Source organism: Camelus ferus, chromosome 16, assembly GCF_009834535.1.
Source record: "Camelus ferus isolate YT-003-E chromosome 16, BCGSAC_Cfer_1.0, whole genome shotgun sequence".
NCBI lineage: Eukaryota > Metazoa > Chordata > Mammalia > Artiodactyla > Camelidae > Camelus > Camelus ferus.
The window spans coordinates 26,493,654-26,512,456 of NC_045711.1; the positions used below are offsets into that span (position 1 = coordinate 26,493,654).

General features: G+C 42.2%; 2 protein-coding genes across 3 annotated transcripts in view; one reads left to right on the top strand and one right to left on the bottom strand.

The window, feature by feature from the left end:
• On the top strand, window positions 1-17,105 carry FAM104A (family with sequence similarity 104 member A). 2 transcript variants are annotated; one of them, XM_032456963.1, is made up of 4 exons: window positions 1-280; window positions 4,600-4,699; window positions 12,753-12,815; window positions 14,710-17,105. In XM_032456963.1, the coding sequence occupies exons 1-4, from the start codon at window positions 63-65 to the stop codon at window positions 14,935-14,937; spliced, it is 609 nt and encodes a 202-aa protein (XP_032312854.1). In that variant the 5' UTR covers window positions 1-62; the 3' UTR covers window positions 14,938-17,105. The 2 variants fall into 2 exon arrangements, with proteins under 2 accessions (XP_032312854.1, XP_032312853.1); XM_032456962.1 differs by lacking the exon at window positions 12,753-12,815 and having other exon boundaries at window positions 9-280.
• COG1 (component of oligomeric golgi complex 1) overlaps window positions 15,963-18,803 on the bottom strand; it is a 13,269-nt gene continuing 10,428 nt past the window's right edge. Inside the window, 5 exon segments of the mRNA XM_032456933.1 lie at window positions 15,963-16,153; window positions 17,206-17,284; window positions 17,364-17,473; window positions 17,922-18,030; window positions 18,511-18,638. Of these exon segments, the coding sequence (XP_032312824.1) occupies window positions 16,016-16,153; window positions 17,206-17,284; window positions 17,364-17,473; window positions 17,922-18,030; window positions 18,511-18,638 (564 nt within the window). The 3' untranslated portion in view covers window positions 15,963-16,015.

Sequence of the window (18,803 nt, forward strand, 5' to 3'; positions counted from 1 at the left end):
CGGCGCGGCTTGGAGCGCGCCACTGCGCAGCCGCGGGAGGGCGGTACCACGCCGGCTGCGACATGGGGGGGCGCGGAGCAGACGCCGGAAGTAGCGGTGGTACGGGTCCCACCGAGGGGTACTTACCGCCGGCTGTGTCCACCAGAGCTGCGGCGAGAGCTAAGGCCCGAGGGGGTGGGCGTGGCGGCCTCCGAAACACAACACCGTCTGTTTCTTCTCGTGGAGCAGCGCCGCGTCGCTCGCCTCCATCGGCTGCCATGAGCGAGCGCCTCCGCCCCAGGTAAGACCGCAAGGGACCCCCTTCCTTTCCAGCCCCTTGCCCAATGCTGTGTCTTGGGGGATAGAGCCAAGGGGGCGCGCGCAGCAGGGTCCCAGCAAGCGTGGGCCCTGCGCGTCTCCATCTGAGGGCTCTGCAGTCCTGGGGTGGAGGGGAGAGGGATGCGCGAGTGATCGGTTACCTGGTCCCTGAGGGAACTGAAGGAGTGACTCCCCAGTGTCCAGGTCTCCCCCGACCCCATCTCCCCCCACCCCCGTCTTTCCGTATTTGGAGTGAAGTCTCGTCGGCCCGGAAGGGAGACGGTGGCCCTAAAGCTTCTGTGTCCTAAATTTAGGAGGGTGGGGGGATGGGAGGAATGTCTGATCCTCGAGAGGGAGCCCCTAGGGCATCTGTGAGGGGACGGGGCGGGGAGCTGCTGTCTCCCCAAGGTCAGAAAGAAGGATTGAGTTTAACCCTGCAGCAGGGAAGGATTAGGTTAGACTGAAGAACTTGTATCCTGGACAGTTGTGAACACAGAGGGGCAGATGACCAAAGTGGCTTGTGGATTCTCTCGGCTGTAGCATTAAGAACAGGCAGGATTCTAAACTGTTTGGATGCGGAACCGTTTGACTCCAAAGGCGGGAGGTAGGATCCTATTGTGATGCACTACTTTTTCTCTGAGCCTGGACCTGGGTCTTAACCTAGGGTGTGTTTTGGTCGCTTGACACATACTGAGGACAGTCTAGGCCAAGCTGCGATTTCTTTTCTTTTTTTTTTTTTTCTCCTTATTTCTCCCCTGTAAAAATGTGGGAGGGAGAAAGCGGGATTGTACCCCACAATGAAGAGGATCGGCTTTACTTGAAATTAGAAAAATTCCTCTTCTTGGAGTTTGAAGTGAAAACTGTAGATCCAAGTCCAGTCTTTGGTTTTTATGACAAGGAAAAGATTTAGAGAGTTAAGTAAATTCACCAGGTTCACTGCTCTTTCCTTTATTCCATAATAGTCTCAGTGAGGATTAAGTGAAGATAGGATTGCTTTAGTAGATTATGCTGGATCTTGTCATTCTATATTTTCATTGGCTTTGAATGTAATAATCTTTCCACAAGGACCCTGCTGTGGAGTGTAGTAAATTTATAAGATTAAGATTAATCCCGGAAGTTATTTGGGCCAGTAGTGAGCATCCTGAAGTTACTTGGGCCAATAATGAAAATCTAGGGTTCTCCAAACTTTTGCATATTGATTTGGGTGATGTAGTGAGTGGAGCATAAAGCCTCTACTTGTATGTAAAAGAAGAGTGGACTAAATTTGAACTCAGGGGCCCAATTTACCAACATGCTCCTGAAACTAGTCACAAGGCCCTTAGGTATAGTAAGCCTGATCTGCTTTTCCCCTTCCCAAACCCAGTTTGTACTTCTGATAGCCCCTTGGCATGTCTCACATACCTGAAAAAGTCTAAATATTTCTTAGAAAAATTTCTCTTTATCTAGTGCTGCACACAAATAATCTGAATGTGCTTGTACTAGTAGCAGATTTGTTTTATCTGGCTCACACGATCTTAATATGGTAACCTCTTTACTATAGAGTAAGTCATTTGATTTGGCAGGGGTTTCTCTTCACCTGTGTGTCATGGAGTGTGACGGGTCTGTTCTGCCAGCTCTGGCTGTCTTAGCATCTCCAGGTCAGTTCAGGTTTCTGGATCTGTGTCCTCAATTTTAAGATGAAGCATTGGTTTAAGAAGGTGGTTTTTCAGACTGTAAGAGGCATGGGTGTGTGCAAAGGAACCCTACTTTAATCAAGACAGATCCTTTATCTCTTAGATAAATTGAGGGTTTGTTTTTTTGTTTTTGTTTTTTATAGGACAAAAGGGTTCTGTTACCTTTTTAAAAAAGTTTGAAAACCACTAGTCTCATTACTGTAGGATTTCTTGTATGTTTGGTCTCTGGGAGATGACAGGAAGATTGGAGAGAAATGGAATGATGAAAAGTGATGTAATTCAGTCATCCTTAGAAGTAACATACTAGACAATAATCTGTAACTAGATGGTGGGGGAGAATGTAATCAATTATAGGGTGGCTGCTCAAATTATAACCTGGTCTCTGGCATTGATGTTAAGAGCTATAATCTGACTGATTGTGTGGATGGGGTTGAGCGTGAAGCTGTAATTTTACCAATTATTAATGATGCTGTTGATCCAAGGATGAAATCTGCAAAGAGCCTAGAAAAAGGAGAATGAAAAACAGGCCAGGCTCATTCTTAATCCAGTACCATCCAAGGGAGAGGACTCCCAAGAGGCTAAAGAGATAATTCTGGTTGCTGGAGAAATCAGCTGATTATGAGGCAGGGCTATTTCCTGTGACTTCCCTAGAGTTTAACTGAAATCTTCAAAACCAGCCCATCCTCTTGGCATTAGTATTCTTGTCACTAGAAAGATACATCTTATCCCACATTATACATAAAGAAATTGGAAAGTTTTGTCAGGCTCATAAGTTTGGTTAGAATGACTTAGCAGCCCAAAGCACAGTCATCTGTTGGCACACTGATAAAAGCTTGGGGACCAGCACATTGTCATTTGATGGGTTTCTCTTTGGGTGTCAGCTGGCCTTCCATCCGACATTACTCTGTAACTGACACACATTCCAGTGAAAATTCTCTGTTCCTATTAGGATAGAAGTAGCAATTTCTTGGTTCAAATCTATGAGATTAGCACATCCATTTAATTATTATTAAAAGCCTGATATTCATCTAGTTTTTAACCTCTAAGTACTTCAGAATTAAAGTGCAGATAATATTGAATCTCCTGGGAGAAAGACAGGGAGCAGAAATGGTGATCTTGCTTTACCAACAACTGAGTCCTGGAATGAGGTGAATGGTGTAGCCCACTGCAGGTTGGTTAACGCTTTATCAGAACCACACACCTATGATTTATCATTCCAAGCCAAAACTGGACCCATACTCAGTAATTAATAAACTGAGATGTATTCAGAATGTTACCGAGTACAGAGATTTGAACTTGGGATGATAACTTAAATTTTCTCCAGTTTCCAGACCTCAACTCAAAGCCTTAGAATTAAGGGCCTGCAACAGTTAGCCACCCTCCTCACATAGGAAGTATAACTGTGTAGAAAGTAATATACATTCAAATTCAGTACTTTCCAAAGAGCTGTTTTTCCCTCTGGCTATAGAACTCTGAATCTTGAACGAAGAGTTTTCATTATAATAAATTATGCTGCTTGGTATAAACTGGCCTCTTGCCAGCACTGTCCAATAGAAATTCCTGCAGTGACAGGAATGTCCTATATCTGTGCTGTCCAGCACAGTTGCCACTAGCTATGTGTGGCCATTGAGCACTGAAAATGTGGCCAGTGTGGTTAAGGAACTGGGTTTTTAATTTTACTTAATTTTCATTACTTTAAATTTAAATTAACAAATGTATCTGGTGGCTGCCATATCAGACAGCACAGTTCCATCCGTCTGACTTAAAATTATACTTCGTTTAATTTATTTCTATTTTCTCACTGGGGTTTAGAAGTCCTGATGGTGCCTGATTCTTGCACAGAAAACATACAAGCTTTGTCTCTGTTGTACATCTTAGAACACTTGACTGAGAAAGATGTGTGATTCTTCTTTAAACCTGAACATTTTAAGCAGCTGGTGCTATAATCTCAAAGTAACAGTCTAGTGAAGTAACTTATAATACCAGGTGGTATAGCCAGAATAATCAAGTTAATGTGTCCAAGAGCAGCCTTTCCCAGTGATGGTCCAGAAAAGTAATTTAATACGTCGGAGGACATAGAACTTTTGTGCTAATGTGACAACTGGGGGAAAATCAGGGATGAAAGAAAACTGAAGATTTAGAGGCCAGCACGAACCTCTAATGGCTGCTCTTGCGTAGCCCCATTTTTGTAAGGATTTTCAGCGGAAATAGGCAAGGACAGTCACTGCTGTCTAGATGTTGCCATTTGGAAGGGAGTGAAATTAGGTAACTTGGGATTGTAATTTCAGGAAATGGAGAAAAAGATAACTTCAATTAGGTAGAGTTTGAAAGCTTAGTCATTAACGTCTTCCTGCTCTTATTTATTCCCCAGTAGGCATTTAAAATTGCCAAGCTGCTTTTTAGAAATTAGTTGTACTAATTTAAGCTCGAGCTTACTGCTGCTGTTTTATATTTTTGCTCTTCGTGCCCAGCGATGGTGTCCTTCCCTTTTACCTTTTGAGATGTCCTATGATGATTTATATTTTTTCAGGCAAGAGGGCAAATTCCTGTGTTGTCATGGTTTACAGTTCGAAGTGTCCAAAAGATCAATTGTTGGATTGTTCTTTTTCTCCTTGTGATTTAATTTCAGGAAAAGGAGAAGGAATGGCAACGAAGAAGACCACCACCTCCCCCCGCAGACCAAAAGGAGTAGTAGGAACCCGGTCTTTCACGATTCCTGGGACACAGAGGTAGGAAGCGTGGTCAGCAGCCTCTGCTCTCGTTACTGCTTGAGCTAAATAACCTGGTCACCTCCGTGTAACCAAATGATTCCTTGAATGAATAAAAGTGATCTTGCTTGACTGTAATGTTTTCAACCTTTTTTTCCTTGAGTCATGACTGTTTCTCCCCAGCAAAACGGCCTGTTTCTGCACCTGTTCATACCTGCACACAGCCCACAATTTGTATTTGTTAGAAGTTTTGTAGACTTTTGAAAGCCCATCTTTGAACCCCCTATTTGGTATTTCAGAAAAACCAACTAATTTTCTAATAAGTTTATAAACCATTACTTGTCCTTAAGACAAATATATTTTGCTGCTTCCGTGTCTCTTAAAGATAGGCTTTCTGTGTTTTCAAGAAAAACTATACAGGCATTCAGAATATATGATGTATGTATATGCAAAATCCTATTTTTAACTGTTCTTATGTTTTTGTTATGCTGTTCTACAAAGAGCACCTGCGGGAGGCAGAGTGGAGTGGGGGTGAGGGGAGCTCCTGAATTTTGGCTTCCTGGGTGTTTTGGTGCCTCTGTGCACCTGAATGGCTGATCTCCAGTGGGGAGAGGAAGCTGACATTAAAAGGATGCTGCTATTAAATTATGCACCTAAAGATTTGACCCTTAACCTGCTGTCCCCCTGAGAGAGACACTCCTCAGTGGCAGAGACTCCTACGCCCTAGCCTGACCACTGAAAGCAGAGTTCTGTGTATCACAGTTCTTGCACAACCAAGATAATTTATGCTTTAATTAGTTCCCGATAATAGAACTTGACCTATATCCAGTCTTTACCAGGAATCCAAAGGAACTCCCTCAGGGGGAAAAATCAGTTAGCTGTCCTGTAGGTAATACTCACTCAGGAGCAGTATAGACGAGACCCTTCCATGTGGGGACTTAAATTTCTTTAGCTTTTCCCCCTTGTAAAATCTTCCTGTCACTTTTTTCCCCCTTTTGTTTTTTCTTTTTTCTTAACAGAGAAGTAACTGAGTTTTTGTTTAATGTGATAATTGGGGAATCTCGCAGATGGAAGAAAACCAAAGATTAGAGTCTGCCATGAGCATTTAATGATAAATCTAACAGAATTGAATTTCCGTTATTCTTTTAAATTATAAGACTGTGCCTTAAAAGAGTATGTGGTGGTTACTTTCATGGTATCAGCATGAATATTTCTTTTTTGCGTCTGTATGTCAATCCCACTAGATGATGTTTGTGTTACTTCTAAGGTACAGTAGATCTAACTCTTTGTATTGCTCTTTTTTCTCTGTATCTGCAGTTTTCATGTCTGAGAACAAGAGTTTAAGTTGTCATAACAAGAAAAAATTAAACATTTCTGATCCCTTATTTTTTAGGTAATACTCCTTAGCATTAGTTTTTGTCTTGTTCTAGTTGCTGTTTGTGGAGAATGACCTTCACTCCCTTTCTGATACCCATGCTTTGGTCTCAGGGAAGAAAACAATGTACTGTTATTCAGCCTGTTGGTTCATGCGTGTTGTTCTTACTTGTCCAGAGAAATTCAGCCGTTAAACCACTCTGTAATCATTAGTCTGAAGGATGGACGAGATTGCCCTTGTAATGATTAACAGTCAATACAGGTGATTTTTATCTGTCATGGTAATCTGAACCCCCCGGTAGACCCATCACGGGTGGCTATGACTCTCCATTTCAACCTTGCTGAGCGAATATTTACCGGCGCTCGGACCCAGTGGCCTCCTGTGCTGTTCCTCCCCAGCGGCGGTATTAACAAGTAATGAGGCCGAGTGAACCCAGGAGAGCTGGAGCAGCAAAAGGAGGGGAAAATCTTTAAAATGGAAAGTTCAGCCCTGAATAATTGAGTCATGACCACTGGAGTAGATCGTTATGTTTATAGCATAAAAATACCAAGTTTAGGGATAGTCGGCTGCTTTTTGATAACTGTGTGTAACGGGGGAAATAATAAGGCAAGTCATTACTAGTAGGTTTACATAATAAAATATATTATTAATGAAAATGGTGTCTTTTAATAATTCTAAGGTAGGGCCAACGAGGTAAATTCTCTTAAGCCTGACTCAGTTAAGAGAAACTATCCTTTCCTGAAATGCTTAAATAATTTTAGAATTTTTTTTTTCTTGTAACATGAACTTTCATTTGGAAGAAATTTGTTTTAATTCTAAGGGAGATTTAGAATTACAATTAACTTCCAAAAATCACCCTTTTCTCCTAAATGGAATAATACTGGCAAGTGCTGGGAAATTAGGTCTGAGCTGTTGGAATTATGTTAAACTATGCGCAGGGAAGTCACACTTAACCTGTGAAACAGAGACAGTACGTGCCTCTTTTCTCCTAGGTTCTAGGATGCTAAAGAATGTGAGCTGACTTGCCAGATTAGTTATGTAAAGAGAAACTTTTAATCTGCTTGTGTATTTTCTTCCTGTCATTTTGGTAGGTATTATGAACTCTGCTTTTCAGATGGAAACATTGGGGCACAGAAAAATAAAGCCCCTTGCCCAAAGATACACAGCTGGTGAGAGGCAGGTGGGTGAGCCCCAGAGTTTTGACTGGTGAGCTGCTTGCAGTCTGCCCATGGTCTGTGCCATCCCCCAGAAGACAGAAAGGAGGTTCTGATAGGGGTGGCTAGGTCCTAGACTTCTCCTTAATCATAGGAGCAGAGAAGAGTAATTTTCCTCCCCCTGTCTTTTAGCTGGTAGGTATTTTTCCCAGTAAACACAATGACATGGTATTAGCTAGAAAGCAATTTTAGATTTCTTAGCTACAAAAAGTATGGAAATTGGGGTCTAGTGGTTTTTTTTTTTTAACTAAATGGTGTTTGCATCAAAGATCTTGAATTTTCACTCCAGTGACTTAGATTTAATGCCTTGTGAACCCTAGGGTACTGTTTTTTAAAGTGAGATATAATTTACAGGTATAGGAATAAAAAAGTTTTTTGTAAAGCCATTCTCGATGATTGCTGGTGGTTAACACCTAAGGCCAGTTGTTTTTCTCTCAGGTGAGCAAGAAGTGAAATGATGCGTCAGTTTGCATCTTCCTGTTGGGTCCTTTACAAAGGTAGTGCCATTCCCTAATCTCAGGCAGTTACTGAGTGAGGAAAAATTAGCTAGGTTTAACTATTTAAGTTCATTTTCTTAGGGGCTGGCCTTTTTGGTTTGAATTGTATCTTTACTTGTAGGAATAATGCTCTGTATTTCCAGTTTGAATATTTTTATCTACAAATTACACTACATATTTCCAATAAATCTGGCTTCTGGTATGTAGCTATATGCCTTATAAAAGCTATACGCCTTATATACCCCGCTTCGGGGGTGGGTAGAGCTCAGTGGCAGACCGCATGCTTAGCATGCACGAGGTTCTGGGTTCAATCCCCAGCACCTCCTCTAAAAAATAAATAAATAAGTAAACCTAATTACCGCCCCCACCCCCAGAAAGTACAGCCTCTACTTTTTTTCCCTGTCTCTTCTAGAAGGGAAAAATTTTGATGTCATAATCCTAAAATCCCAAGAGTATTCTTATTTGGAGTGTAGAGGCATGACAAAAAAAATAACAGAACCAGGGGAATCCGTGTATCATTAAAATTAGGATTCTATAAACCCACTTGTTTCAACTGATGAGAAAGAACTAGCTGAATGTCAGGTGATTTTTCTTTTTAACTGTGAATTTCGATGGCAGTAGAAATATCTAGCATAATTTTTTTTAAAAAAAAAGGTATTTTTAGGTTTTGTTTTTGCTATTCTCATCTTTAGTTGATTGTAGTGTAATAGGAACAGCCTAAGAGACAAAACTGTTCTGGCAGACTCTTTGGGGTAAGGCTAGGGTTGTGTGTTTAAAACCCTGCAGCCAATTAACTCTGAGATTAACTTCTAAAAAGACCATTAGAAATGGAGGAACAGTCCTTTCAGAAGTTAGTCTGATCTGTAGCGTGCGTCTTAAGAAACTTTGCTCACAGTTCAAGTCCTCGAAATACAAATATGTTGCATCAGCTGACACCATGAAGCGCTACCCTAAGTAGTTTCAAACTGAAACTGAACACTGTTTAGTTGTAAGGATACATACATGTTTTTAGGAAGGAACTTCAAACAGATGTTGGGGTCCAGCTTTATCTTACAAGGATATGCCATTATTACTCATTGACACAGGAAAGTGACCGCCTGTGTTTTCTTTCTTGCATATTTAGAAAATGGTTTTAATTGGCCCACTGAATTCATTTGGAGTCTTATGGTCTCGCTGGTATTAGCAGACCTGGAGCTCTTGTAAATCATTGGGTACTTTGGAAGCACAGAATTTTACATTAGAAGCTCTGATAGACTTGGCTAGGATCATATCTTGCACTTGATCCAGATTCTGCAGTGGCCTTCAGATCAACTTCATTATGACTCTAGAGATGGAGTGTATAATACAGTGAGTGAAATTTCTTTTTTCTTTGGAGGTTTACGTAAGTTAAAAGCACCATTGAAGGAGGAGATTGATGTGAAGGGAAGCTGGAGCTTGAAAGAAAATATACTGTTGACCTGTTTTTCTAATTAGGAGAAAGCTTACAGCTCTAGGTAATAAATACACATGTATATCCTGGTGCTTTTTATGAAGCAGACTCAGTAATTAGCAATCCTGCCTGGGGGACTTTCTAAAGGTTATTAGTAGAAAGAGTGTTTAGAGTTATTTGTTTCTGGTGTGGGTGTAACTGGGTTCTCAGACTGACCTCATGCTGTGGGAAAATAAAATCCAGGGCAGGCCTAGCCGAGGCCCAGGAGTTCTTTCCCTCTGGTGTATGATGTGAGCCCTGTGGACTAAGAAAATGAACTTCAGCTTCTGTGTCCTCTGCGCCACAGTTTATGTATATCCTCCTTTCTGCCAGAGACAGTGAGGCGGCCCTCTGCCTTTCTCTGCTGTGCCTTCTGTCAAGGCTCCTGAAAGCCCTTCTGAGGACTTCTCCCTTCTCATCTCTTCAGATCCTTCTTATCCATTGCTTCTTGCATGAGCCCACAGATGTGCTGTCTTCCCTTCTTAACTGTCTGCTCTCGCCTCCACCTCCACCTCCAGGTGCTTTCTTTTCCCTTCCCTACCAGCCACCCGGTACCCTCAGGCCGCCTGGCCCTCCTTTCCTCTCTGGATCCTGGCTGCCTCCCTGGCTCCACTGAAACTTTTCTCAAGGCTAACAACGCTCCTTCCATTCAGCAACCCATACTGAGCACCTAGTGTTTGCCAAGCATCATCCTAGCTGCTTGGAGTCAACTTGGATGGGCTGTCTCATTTCCTTCCTGAATCCGCCCATCTCCCCTAGGTGTGACCCCCCGCTCCACCTCCATTTACCTTTCCTGCCTGACTTATTAGAGAATTTTCCAGATGGCCCCTGCTCATGCTCCCCCACCTCATTCACCTCACTCAGATACCGAGATTCCTCACTCCTGAGTGCAGGTCAGAGCGTGTCTTATCCACCCAGAAGTAGTTCCTGTCGGTGGGGGGGGTCTGCCATCATCTGGCCGTCACTTCTCTCCCATGCATCTCGTCTGGCTCTTCCTGGAGTGGGCCAGCCGCACCGCACTGTTAGCTCGTCCTCCCCAAAACACTCCTTTCTTCCGATTTTGCTCACTGTTCTCCCAGTTTGTCACACCCTGCTTATTAAAATTCTTCCTTATCGTTCTAGGCCCAGTCCAGACACTACTCACTTTAAGGCGTCTCTCCTAGCCCCGCCGCCAGCACCCGCTGTTAGACGCCTGTCACTGCGGTAGCTCTGCGCTGCTGTCAGCGGTGGCTGTGCTGCCACTATATTCTTGCTTAAGCTCAGTAAATGCGTAAATGGTTAAGTAGCCCTAGTGCAGTACCTCCTGGTACACAGCAGGGACACAAACATGTGGTCAGTGGTTGGACATCAGAACATCCTGTGCCTCTTTGAGCTACGTTTTCTAGGGGTGGGGCCCTCGCACGTACACTTTTTAAAAAAGCCCACAAGCGACTCCAAAACAGACTGTATCATAGTTCTCTTTTGGATCTTCCCCGGGCATCTGCAGTTAAGAAGGATATCCTGCAGATTGTAAAATGATTTTTATTATTGCCTACGCTAACCTCAGATCCTCCCCTTTCACACAGATCTTCACTACAGGATTCTTATGAGTTGCCTTTGTATATTAAGAGAAATACTCTAGGTCAGAATCTTTACGAATTTAACGTTCTTGTGCTTCTGTATATAGATTTGCAGGGAGTTCTCATTTCACAGATCATGACTTTATTCTCTTGTGATTTGCAATACAAATTTGTCATGAAAATATCCTGGTCAAATGTTAGCACTAAGCCAAAACTGAAAATTCAGAGAAAAGAAAATGGGCTTTGTAACTGTCAACGTGGCTAAATTGTCTGATGGGTATCTTCCGGTAGGGAATCAGGGTCACTGGGATAGGATTCATATTTGGTGAGTCTTTCTCAGCCCCAGTCTTTGGACTCTTCTTTCTCCTTCAGTAAAAGAATCTGCTCTCTTTTACAAACAGATGTAACAAGCTAAACACTTCTGCACTAGTTTAGCAGTTTTAATTTTCGGAACCACGCGCACTGTTAAGTAGTGGACCCCCTCTGCCCCCAAGCAGTCTGTTACTGAAAAGCTCCACTAAGTGGGGGAAATACAATTTTTTTCCTGTCTCAAGTTTCCTGGTTTTATAAAACAAAACGGTTTACTTCTGTGTACGTCTTAAGTCTCTGATAGAGACTGAAACCTCGAATTTATGCCTTTAGTGTTAAAAGGAAATAATGGTCTTTCCTTGATCCCATAAAGTCAGACACTTTGAAGGCTGACAGTGTTAAGACTCATTACAGCAACTTTCAAACTTTTTTGACCCGGTTTGTAGAAACGTTATATTTTGTGACCCAGTGCGTACCAGATGTATTTGTGCCTCACTGAAAAAAAGGTTCACAGAACAGTTTCCCTTACCACGTTGCACTGTTTTATTGTGCTGGGGTTGCTACCCACTGATGGTTTCACTGTCAGTTAGAAAAACTCTGGTCCATCCGTAGATGGTGACATATTCCCTAAAGCCCCCCAGATAGTGCCAAGACTAGTCTGAATTGGCAGAAAATAGGACCCAGAGCATCCTCTGAAAGAGCATTGTTCTTACCTTTGCTGACAGTATGTATGTAAGGTTTTATATGTATTAAAATAACGTGTCAAGTGCATTCACCCAGATTCCCAGGTGTTCTCTTATTAGTCTAAAAGCATCATCAGCCAACCATCTGCTGGTGATTCAGCTGAAGTATTTTAGAGGTTCTTAAGTAGTTATAGGAGATGCAAGTTAAAATTTTGACAGTATCAGTGTATTTTTTGCAGTCTCAGTCTTGAAGTTAGAAGTAACTGAAGACCTTACTCTATTTTGTAGTATAGCACTCTTTAGTTCACTTACTCATGACTATATTTTGTCTGCAAAAGAAATACATTTTTGTAGAAGCTATAGAAAATAAAGATTTAAAAAAAACCTAGAAAGTTAAAAAAAAAAAACCTAGAAGGTCCAAATTCTAAATATTTTGACATGTATATCTTTCCAGATTATTTTTGGTGTATGTATATGTATACATTAAAGAAAACACTTTAAAAACCAACAGATGTACTATACATTGTTTTGTAACCTATAAAAAAGGTGTTAAAGATCTCTTGTCTTGGTATATGTACATCTCTATCGCCACTGTTACCTGCTGCATAGAATTTCATGATTATGGGTTATAATTCATTCATTATACTTTATATTCATAGATTATAGTTGAACCAGTTTCTCTACTTGTAGGCATTTGGGTTGTTTCCCGTGTTAGCTATTATGAACAAGGCCCCACTCAACATTTTTATACATGTCTTTCAAAATGTGAGTTAGAAGATACTTAAAGTGGACTAGAAATTGCAGGTCCATTTATCTCCCCCTCTCCCCTTTTTAACAGTTATTGTACGGAAATCTTTTCTCACTTGTCTACTTTAAAGAACATTTGCTATAATAGTATGCAATAAATACAGTTTGAGATAGAAACTTGACTTACTAGAAACTGATTCTAGTTCTTGCCTTAATTTTCAGACAGTACCTGTAACGAGAAACAGTAAAGAAAACAGACTAAGAGGAAACAAAGTGCTCTGCGCGGTGGGTTTCTTACCTCGTGTAGTGACCTGCTTGTCCCCTAGTCACGGTCTCGCCATGTGTGCCCCGGCTGTTCTAGCTGACTCCATGCTAGGTCAGGGGAGACTTGTATGGAAAACAAGTTTTGTTTCTGAATTGGCTTTGATTTCTTAGGTCTTTAAGTAAATGTAACTGCTGCTGCTGTTCACCCTGCCATCTGACCTCATTCAAGCCCAGTGTAAGGCTTTCTTGAATTTTTTTTTTTAATAGAAAGATATGTTGCCTCCCACTACCTACGGGCGGTGGGCTACGTCACCTGTTAAGTCTGAGTACCTCCAAGTGACCTGTGGACCATGATAGTTCTCGGTTTACATCTTAAGCGTGGATGCCTTTCATGATCATTGCTTTCTTTGCCATTTCAGATGAGTTTATCTGGGTGTACTGTTAGCAGCAACTTTTGATCAAAAAATGGACAGAACTAGTATTTTAAAAATCACTTTTAAAGTGTCTGGAAGCAACATTTTATGTATACATTTATTTTTATAATAAAAAATATGTAATAACCATATTGGAAAAAAGTTGTAGTAAAGGGTAGAAGAAGAATGAGCAACTATAACCCCTCCATTCTAACATAACTTCTGTGGTCTGTTTCTTTCCAGTCTTTTTTCTTACATGTAGATTTCATGTAGTTGTAAGCAGACATTTAAAAACCAATGCTTTTGTTTGAGAGAGTATGAATTTTTGTCAAAGGGCTAAATTTAAAAAAAATTTATATACCAGATCATTACCAGAATTCTAATTTTCTTGTGCATTGATTCCTTCCAGCACGATACCGTGTTGAGTTGTAATTAGAGAAGGGTGCTGCTAATCAAGTTATTGGGGTTGTTGCTTAATTAGAAATAGAGTATTAAAATGATAAAGTACCATAATTCTGGAAAGGGCCCATCCTTACCATTGCCTTCCCTTTTAAGATCTTAGCATTGGAAGAAAGGAGATTTCTGAGAGTAACTCTCATCGGAACTCTGAGAAGCTTCTGCAAGTCATGTTAGTGACATTAAAAGTAAAGTTAGGCATACGTGTGCACACATGCACACGCATACACATACAGAACTACAAAAATGCTATATAACTTTATAAGAAGTATATTAAAGTAAATTGACTGTACTTCAGTAACAAATTTTTGGGGAAAAAAGTGTATTCAGGTCTTTCAGGATAGTACAAACTATTAGGTATAAAATAACTTCAAGGATATATTATACAGCACGGGGACTACAGTCAGTTTTTTAAAACAATTATAAATGGGGTGTAACCTTTAAAAATTGTGAATCACTGTATTACATACCTGTAACATATAATATTGTACAGCAACTGTATTTCAATGAAAAAATACATCTTTCAGGATATGTTCTGCATTCAGGAGAATAGTTTTACGCCCATAAGACAATCACAAAGTTACCACAAGTCTTTCATTTTAATTTATGCCCAGAAGCCATCTGTTTGTTAAGAGGACGCCTTTTTTGTACCATTACCAATGATCAATACTTCCCCTTGGAGGCTAAGCACTCCCTTCTGTGATTGTTGGAAATTACTGTAGCGCATGATAAAAGCAGGGAGAGAAGATGCAGTTGAAGGGATTTGCGGGTGGAAGGCCTGTGCTCGCATCTGGACCCTGCCGCCTCCTCTTCCTAGGGACGTGTAGTGGGCGCCACCATCCCCCTGGGCCTCGCAGGGTAGTTGTGAGGATAGGATGAAATGTCTTAGGTGAGTGTGCTTTGTAAACTGTATGTTTTGATGCTGGTACTCCTCAAACTGAACAGGAGAAATGTTCCCAAATAGGGGATCTTAAGTTAAAGCACAGCAAAGCTCTTAAGAAACAAAAGAGCCTAATTGTGATGCCATTTCTTTCTCCTTCGTCCAGTCTTCAAGCAGTGACAGTGGTGGCAGCAGCAGCAGCATCAACAGCCCAGACAGGGCCAGCGGTCCAGAAAACAGCCTGAGCCCCCTCGCCGCCGGCTCCAGCCCCGACACCCCGCAGCCCGCGCCCGAGCAGTCCGCGCTGTGCCAAGGCCCCTACTTCCACATCAACCAGACCCTGAAGGAGGCCCACTTTCACAGCCTCCAGCACCGAGGACGGCCTCCGACATGATGTGCCGGAAGTTTCTTGCCTTCTGTGAAGGGACAGCGCTGTGCAGATTTGATATTTCAACTTACGATGTTTTAAAAAATTGCACAAAAAAATGCCTGTTGGCTTTTCAGTCTATATTTGAAATAACAGGTTAACAGGCAGTTGTTTACTTGTGGTTTTGCTGCACTATTGCGATTTCAAAGGGGCTTTGAAGCAGTTTTTTATAGGATCCTTTTGAGGGTGGGTATCAAATCCACATCGAGGTAATAGGAAGAGGAAATCTCATCTACGTGTTGAATCCATAGTTTGTCCAGTTCAGACTGATTTCCAGATGTGTCAATTAGAAATTCTACTTTATGTAAAAAGGCCTTTTAACAATGCGGGCTCTTCAATTTTTTAAATTCAATAAACTAGTAAAGAATATCTAGTTTCCATGAAAAAAAAAAACCTAAGTTTTTTTTTTTTTTCCAAAATATAGAAAGCTTGATTCAGTCTTGCACTGAAATTAACTGCCATGCTACCTCTTAGTATGTAGATGTCCTGTTGAAAGTACTCTCCTTTGTGACAGGAGAACAATCAGATCCACGTTAGACTGTGTAAGTGAGCACCCTCCCTGATAAGTGTCTTCTCTCTTTGTTATATATTTGTATTTCCAGAGAGAAGGCCTCTCAGACTCTTGGATACCCAGGTAACCTGTTACCATTATTCCTCCAGAGCCTACATCTCAGACTTAGAAAACATTGCTTAGTTCCAACAGTCCAGAAATACATAGTGACTTTTTGTTTCACTCACAAACTTGTCCAGTGGCAGCTTATGTGATCTCATTGATAATTCCACCTTGTAGTGGCGAGAGTGAACGCGCTGGTGAATGCTGACAAAGCGTAAGCTATCCGGACTGATGTCTGACGTCACGAGTGTCGTGAAACTATTGGACAAGGATTCACTTTATCCTTAAAGTAACCCCTGATGGTAACTAGGGGGCCACATTCCATCACCGAAACTGGAAGGACTGGTGTGGCTTAGAAACAAATGAGCAGACGCACCTGTAGAAGAAATAATGCAGTATTTATTTGCAGAGATGGATCGTTCTGTTCCCGTGTCATTTAGTCATACTAGAGAGCCACCCAAGTTTGAATAATGAAGGCGTAGACGAGTCTTCTTCCTCAGTGACAAGCTGTCTGAACAAGGAGCCAGGATGCGCCGGGTCATCTGCTCGGGAGAGTGCCGGGGGGACAACCTGCCATTGTATGTAGAGGAAAGTGCCTTAGAGTCTGCCCGAACCCTCCTGCCTGCTCTCACCCTCCATTCCACTCGGAGTCCACACAGCACACACGGCAGGTCTGAGAAGCGCGGAGAGCTCTAGTAAGGGGGCTCTGCTCCTTGTATTTGAAAAGGACACGGGGGACAGCGTGAGATTTTATTGTGACAGAATTACATATGGAAAGAGGGTAAACGTATCTGCCTCCTTTCCATGGTTTGTTCCTCTAATATAGGTAGAGCTGAAAGGTCAGTTGCTTGAAGGAGAAATGGAGACTCACAGGGGAAGTTACTGCATAGGCCCATGCTTAACAGAGTGCTTTGTGCAAGAACCTTTTCTTTTTTTAACTACCATCTCCCAAGTTTTGAAACCAGATGTTTGATGAGGATTTTGGATCTTAATGGGTTTGATGGCAGGGAATATAGGAAGGATACACTGCTAATATTTTATCTCACAAGAAAGCAAACAGCAGCTAAATGCTGTAAGAAGACAAGCTGAGCTCTCAAACACACGCGTACACAGCACAACTCAGAAATACCCAGGAGGACTCCCGCGGGCTTAATGAATGGCAGCCTACTGAAAGAAAACGTGTATTAACAACGTGTAAAACTTGAGAAAGCAAATTTCCTTTTATTTCCCACCCAACTAAAAGAAAGATGAAACCATTACTGAAACAAAACAGTTTTTTTCCAAATAAGTACAATCATAGTGCTGGGTTAGCAGTTAACTTTTACCCTGTTGAACACAAGAAATAATCTCCATCCTGTTCTGCATATTTTCTACAACCTTGGCAGCCTGAGATGCGTTTCTGTTATGAGGCTGCTTGATAGTGTAAATGGGCATCTTTTAAAACTTCTATTAGCTCAAGCTAGTAACACCGTGTACTTCTATATTGCGCCGCCATTAAAAGCAGCATTAGTGCATCCTGTCATTCGGTTCTTTATCGGTTATTTAAAGGGGAGCTGATTGGGTGGTTTGGTGGGCAATGGGGGAGGATCAATTGGGATGAACCTCTCGTTCTCTGCACTAACCTGGGCTTTTGTTTCAATGCTTCTGCTGGTTGATTTGGCCTTTCGAGTGCTTGTCATGCTCAGTGGAAGAAGTCCAAACCTCCAAGACAAGATGAAGGAATTTCAGTAGCACGAACAGGAAGCTTTGGGGCCCCGAAAGAGCATCTTAGAATCATTACCTGATCTGACTTGATGCCAGTGGCAGGATGTTATGGGCTTCCTGGGAGTTGAACGTACTGCTCCTGGGGGTGAACTGATTCTCCATACCAGTCACCAGGCCAAACAGAACCTGACAGACAGGAAATGGAGCTCAGGAACAGGCTGGGTGTTTTATTGTCCAGTTAAAAGAAAATCAGTTCTCTGCTAGTAATCAATCACCACTTTGTTTTCAACCATCCTTTTGGGGAATGTTCTTTTGAGTGTGTTAATGCTTCAGAATTTTATCACTGCCCCTAGGTCAGAATCTCAGAGTCGAATAGCTCTTTGATTTTACTCCTCTTTCTGAGGCCCTGGTAAACCCTTAGCAGTCCTTATCCACAACTAATGGGGACTCAGCTGAGAGAGTTGATCTAACCCTCTTTCAGCCTCTATGACTAAACTCAGCTGACTGTCTCACCCGCTCTCCACACTGCCTCCTGGGGGGTTACGTGCTGGAGCAGGTTTCTGCTAGGATGTAGGCCTATGACCCTCGCCTGTGACCCGTCACTGGCACCAAGCGTGCTTCTCCCCGGACTTACGGAAGTTCTCTGCACCAGGCGGTTGAGGTTGCTGTTGAGGTGGGGTGTGAATACGTCCAGGTCAAAGGGGTCAATGAGGGCTTCCAGGTAGTCAGCCACTTTCTCGCCTCTGAAAGAAGGATTAGGATGGTTACTGTCCGCGTCTTTTTAGGACAAAAGCCGATCTCAGGGTATTGTAATGCTATAGAAGTCCTGGAACTGCATCTCTTCTCCTTAATCACTGGCTTAGTACCACTTGTCACTAATCATCGTGCTTAAATCATCCTCAAGAGTTCTAACCTGATGGGATGTCTTAAGTTGAGTCCATTCCTCCCCCATGTTGTTTTTAGGGAGGGCACCAAAGGCTCAAATTGTACCCAACAGTCGGCAGGCTGATTCAGAAGAGAGAGGAATGAGATCCCAGCCACTACACTTGACCATGGAGTTTATCCAGCAGGTGGCCATTATTTATCTTGCTGGTAATAATGAGCACTGACTGTTTAAAACAAACACAACTAATGGGCAATAAGAGGCAGACTCTTCGGTGGCTTCCCGGACAAGGAAGGGCTCTGCAGACTTGGAAGGGACAGCATTCATAGGGTGAGGATACCTGGAGTCCTGTTTGCTGCGGCCACTTTTCGTCTCTTCACCCTTGGTTGTCAGAATGATGTTGAGATAACGCAGATCATAAAGCAGCTGCAGGGCCCGATTCTGGGTCATTGGAAACGCACCTTCTTTCTGCAAATGAATTTCCCATCCCCACCCATTAAGGGAGCCGACTTCTGTGAGAATAAACAGCTTCACGACTTGGCTGAGTTATAGCCCGTTATTTCAGAAGATTTTATACTCATAAGGCTGATTTAATCTCACAACCACAACAAAAACGTTAATGTTAGATACTTG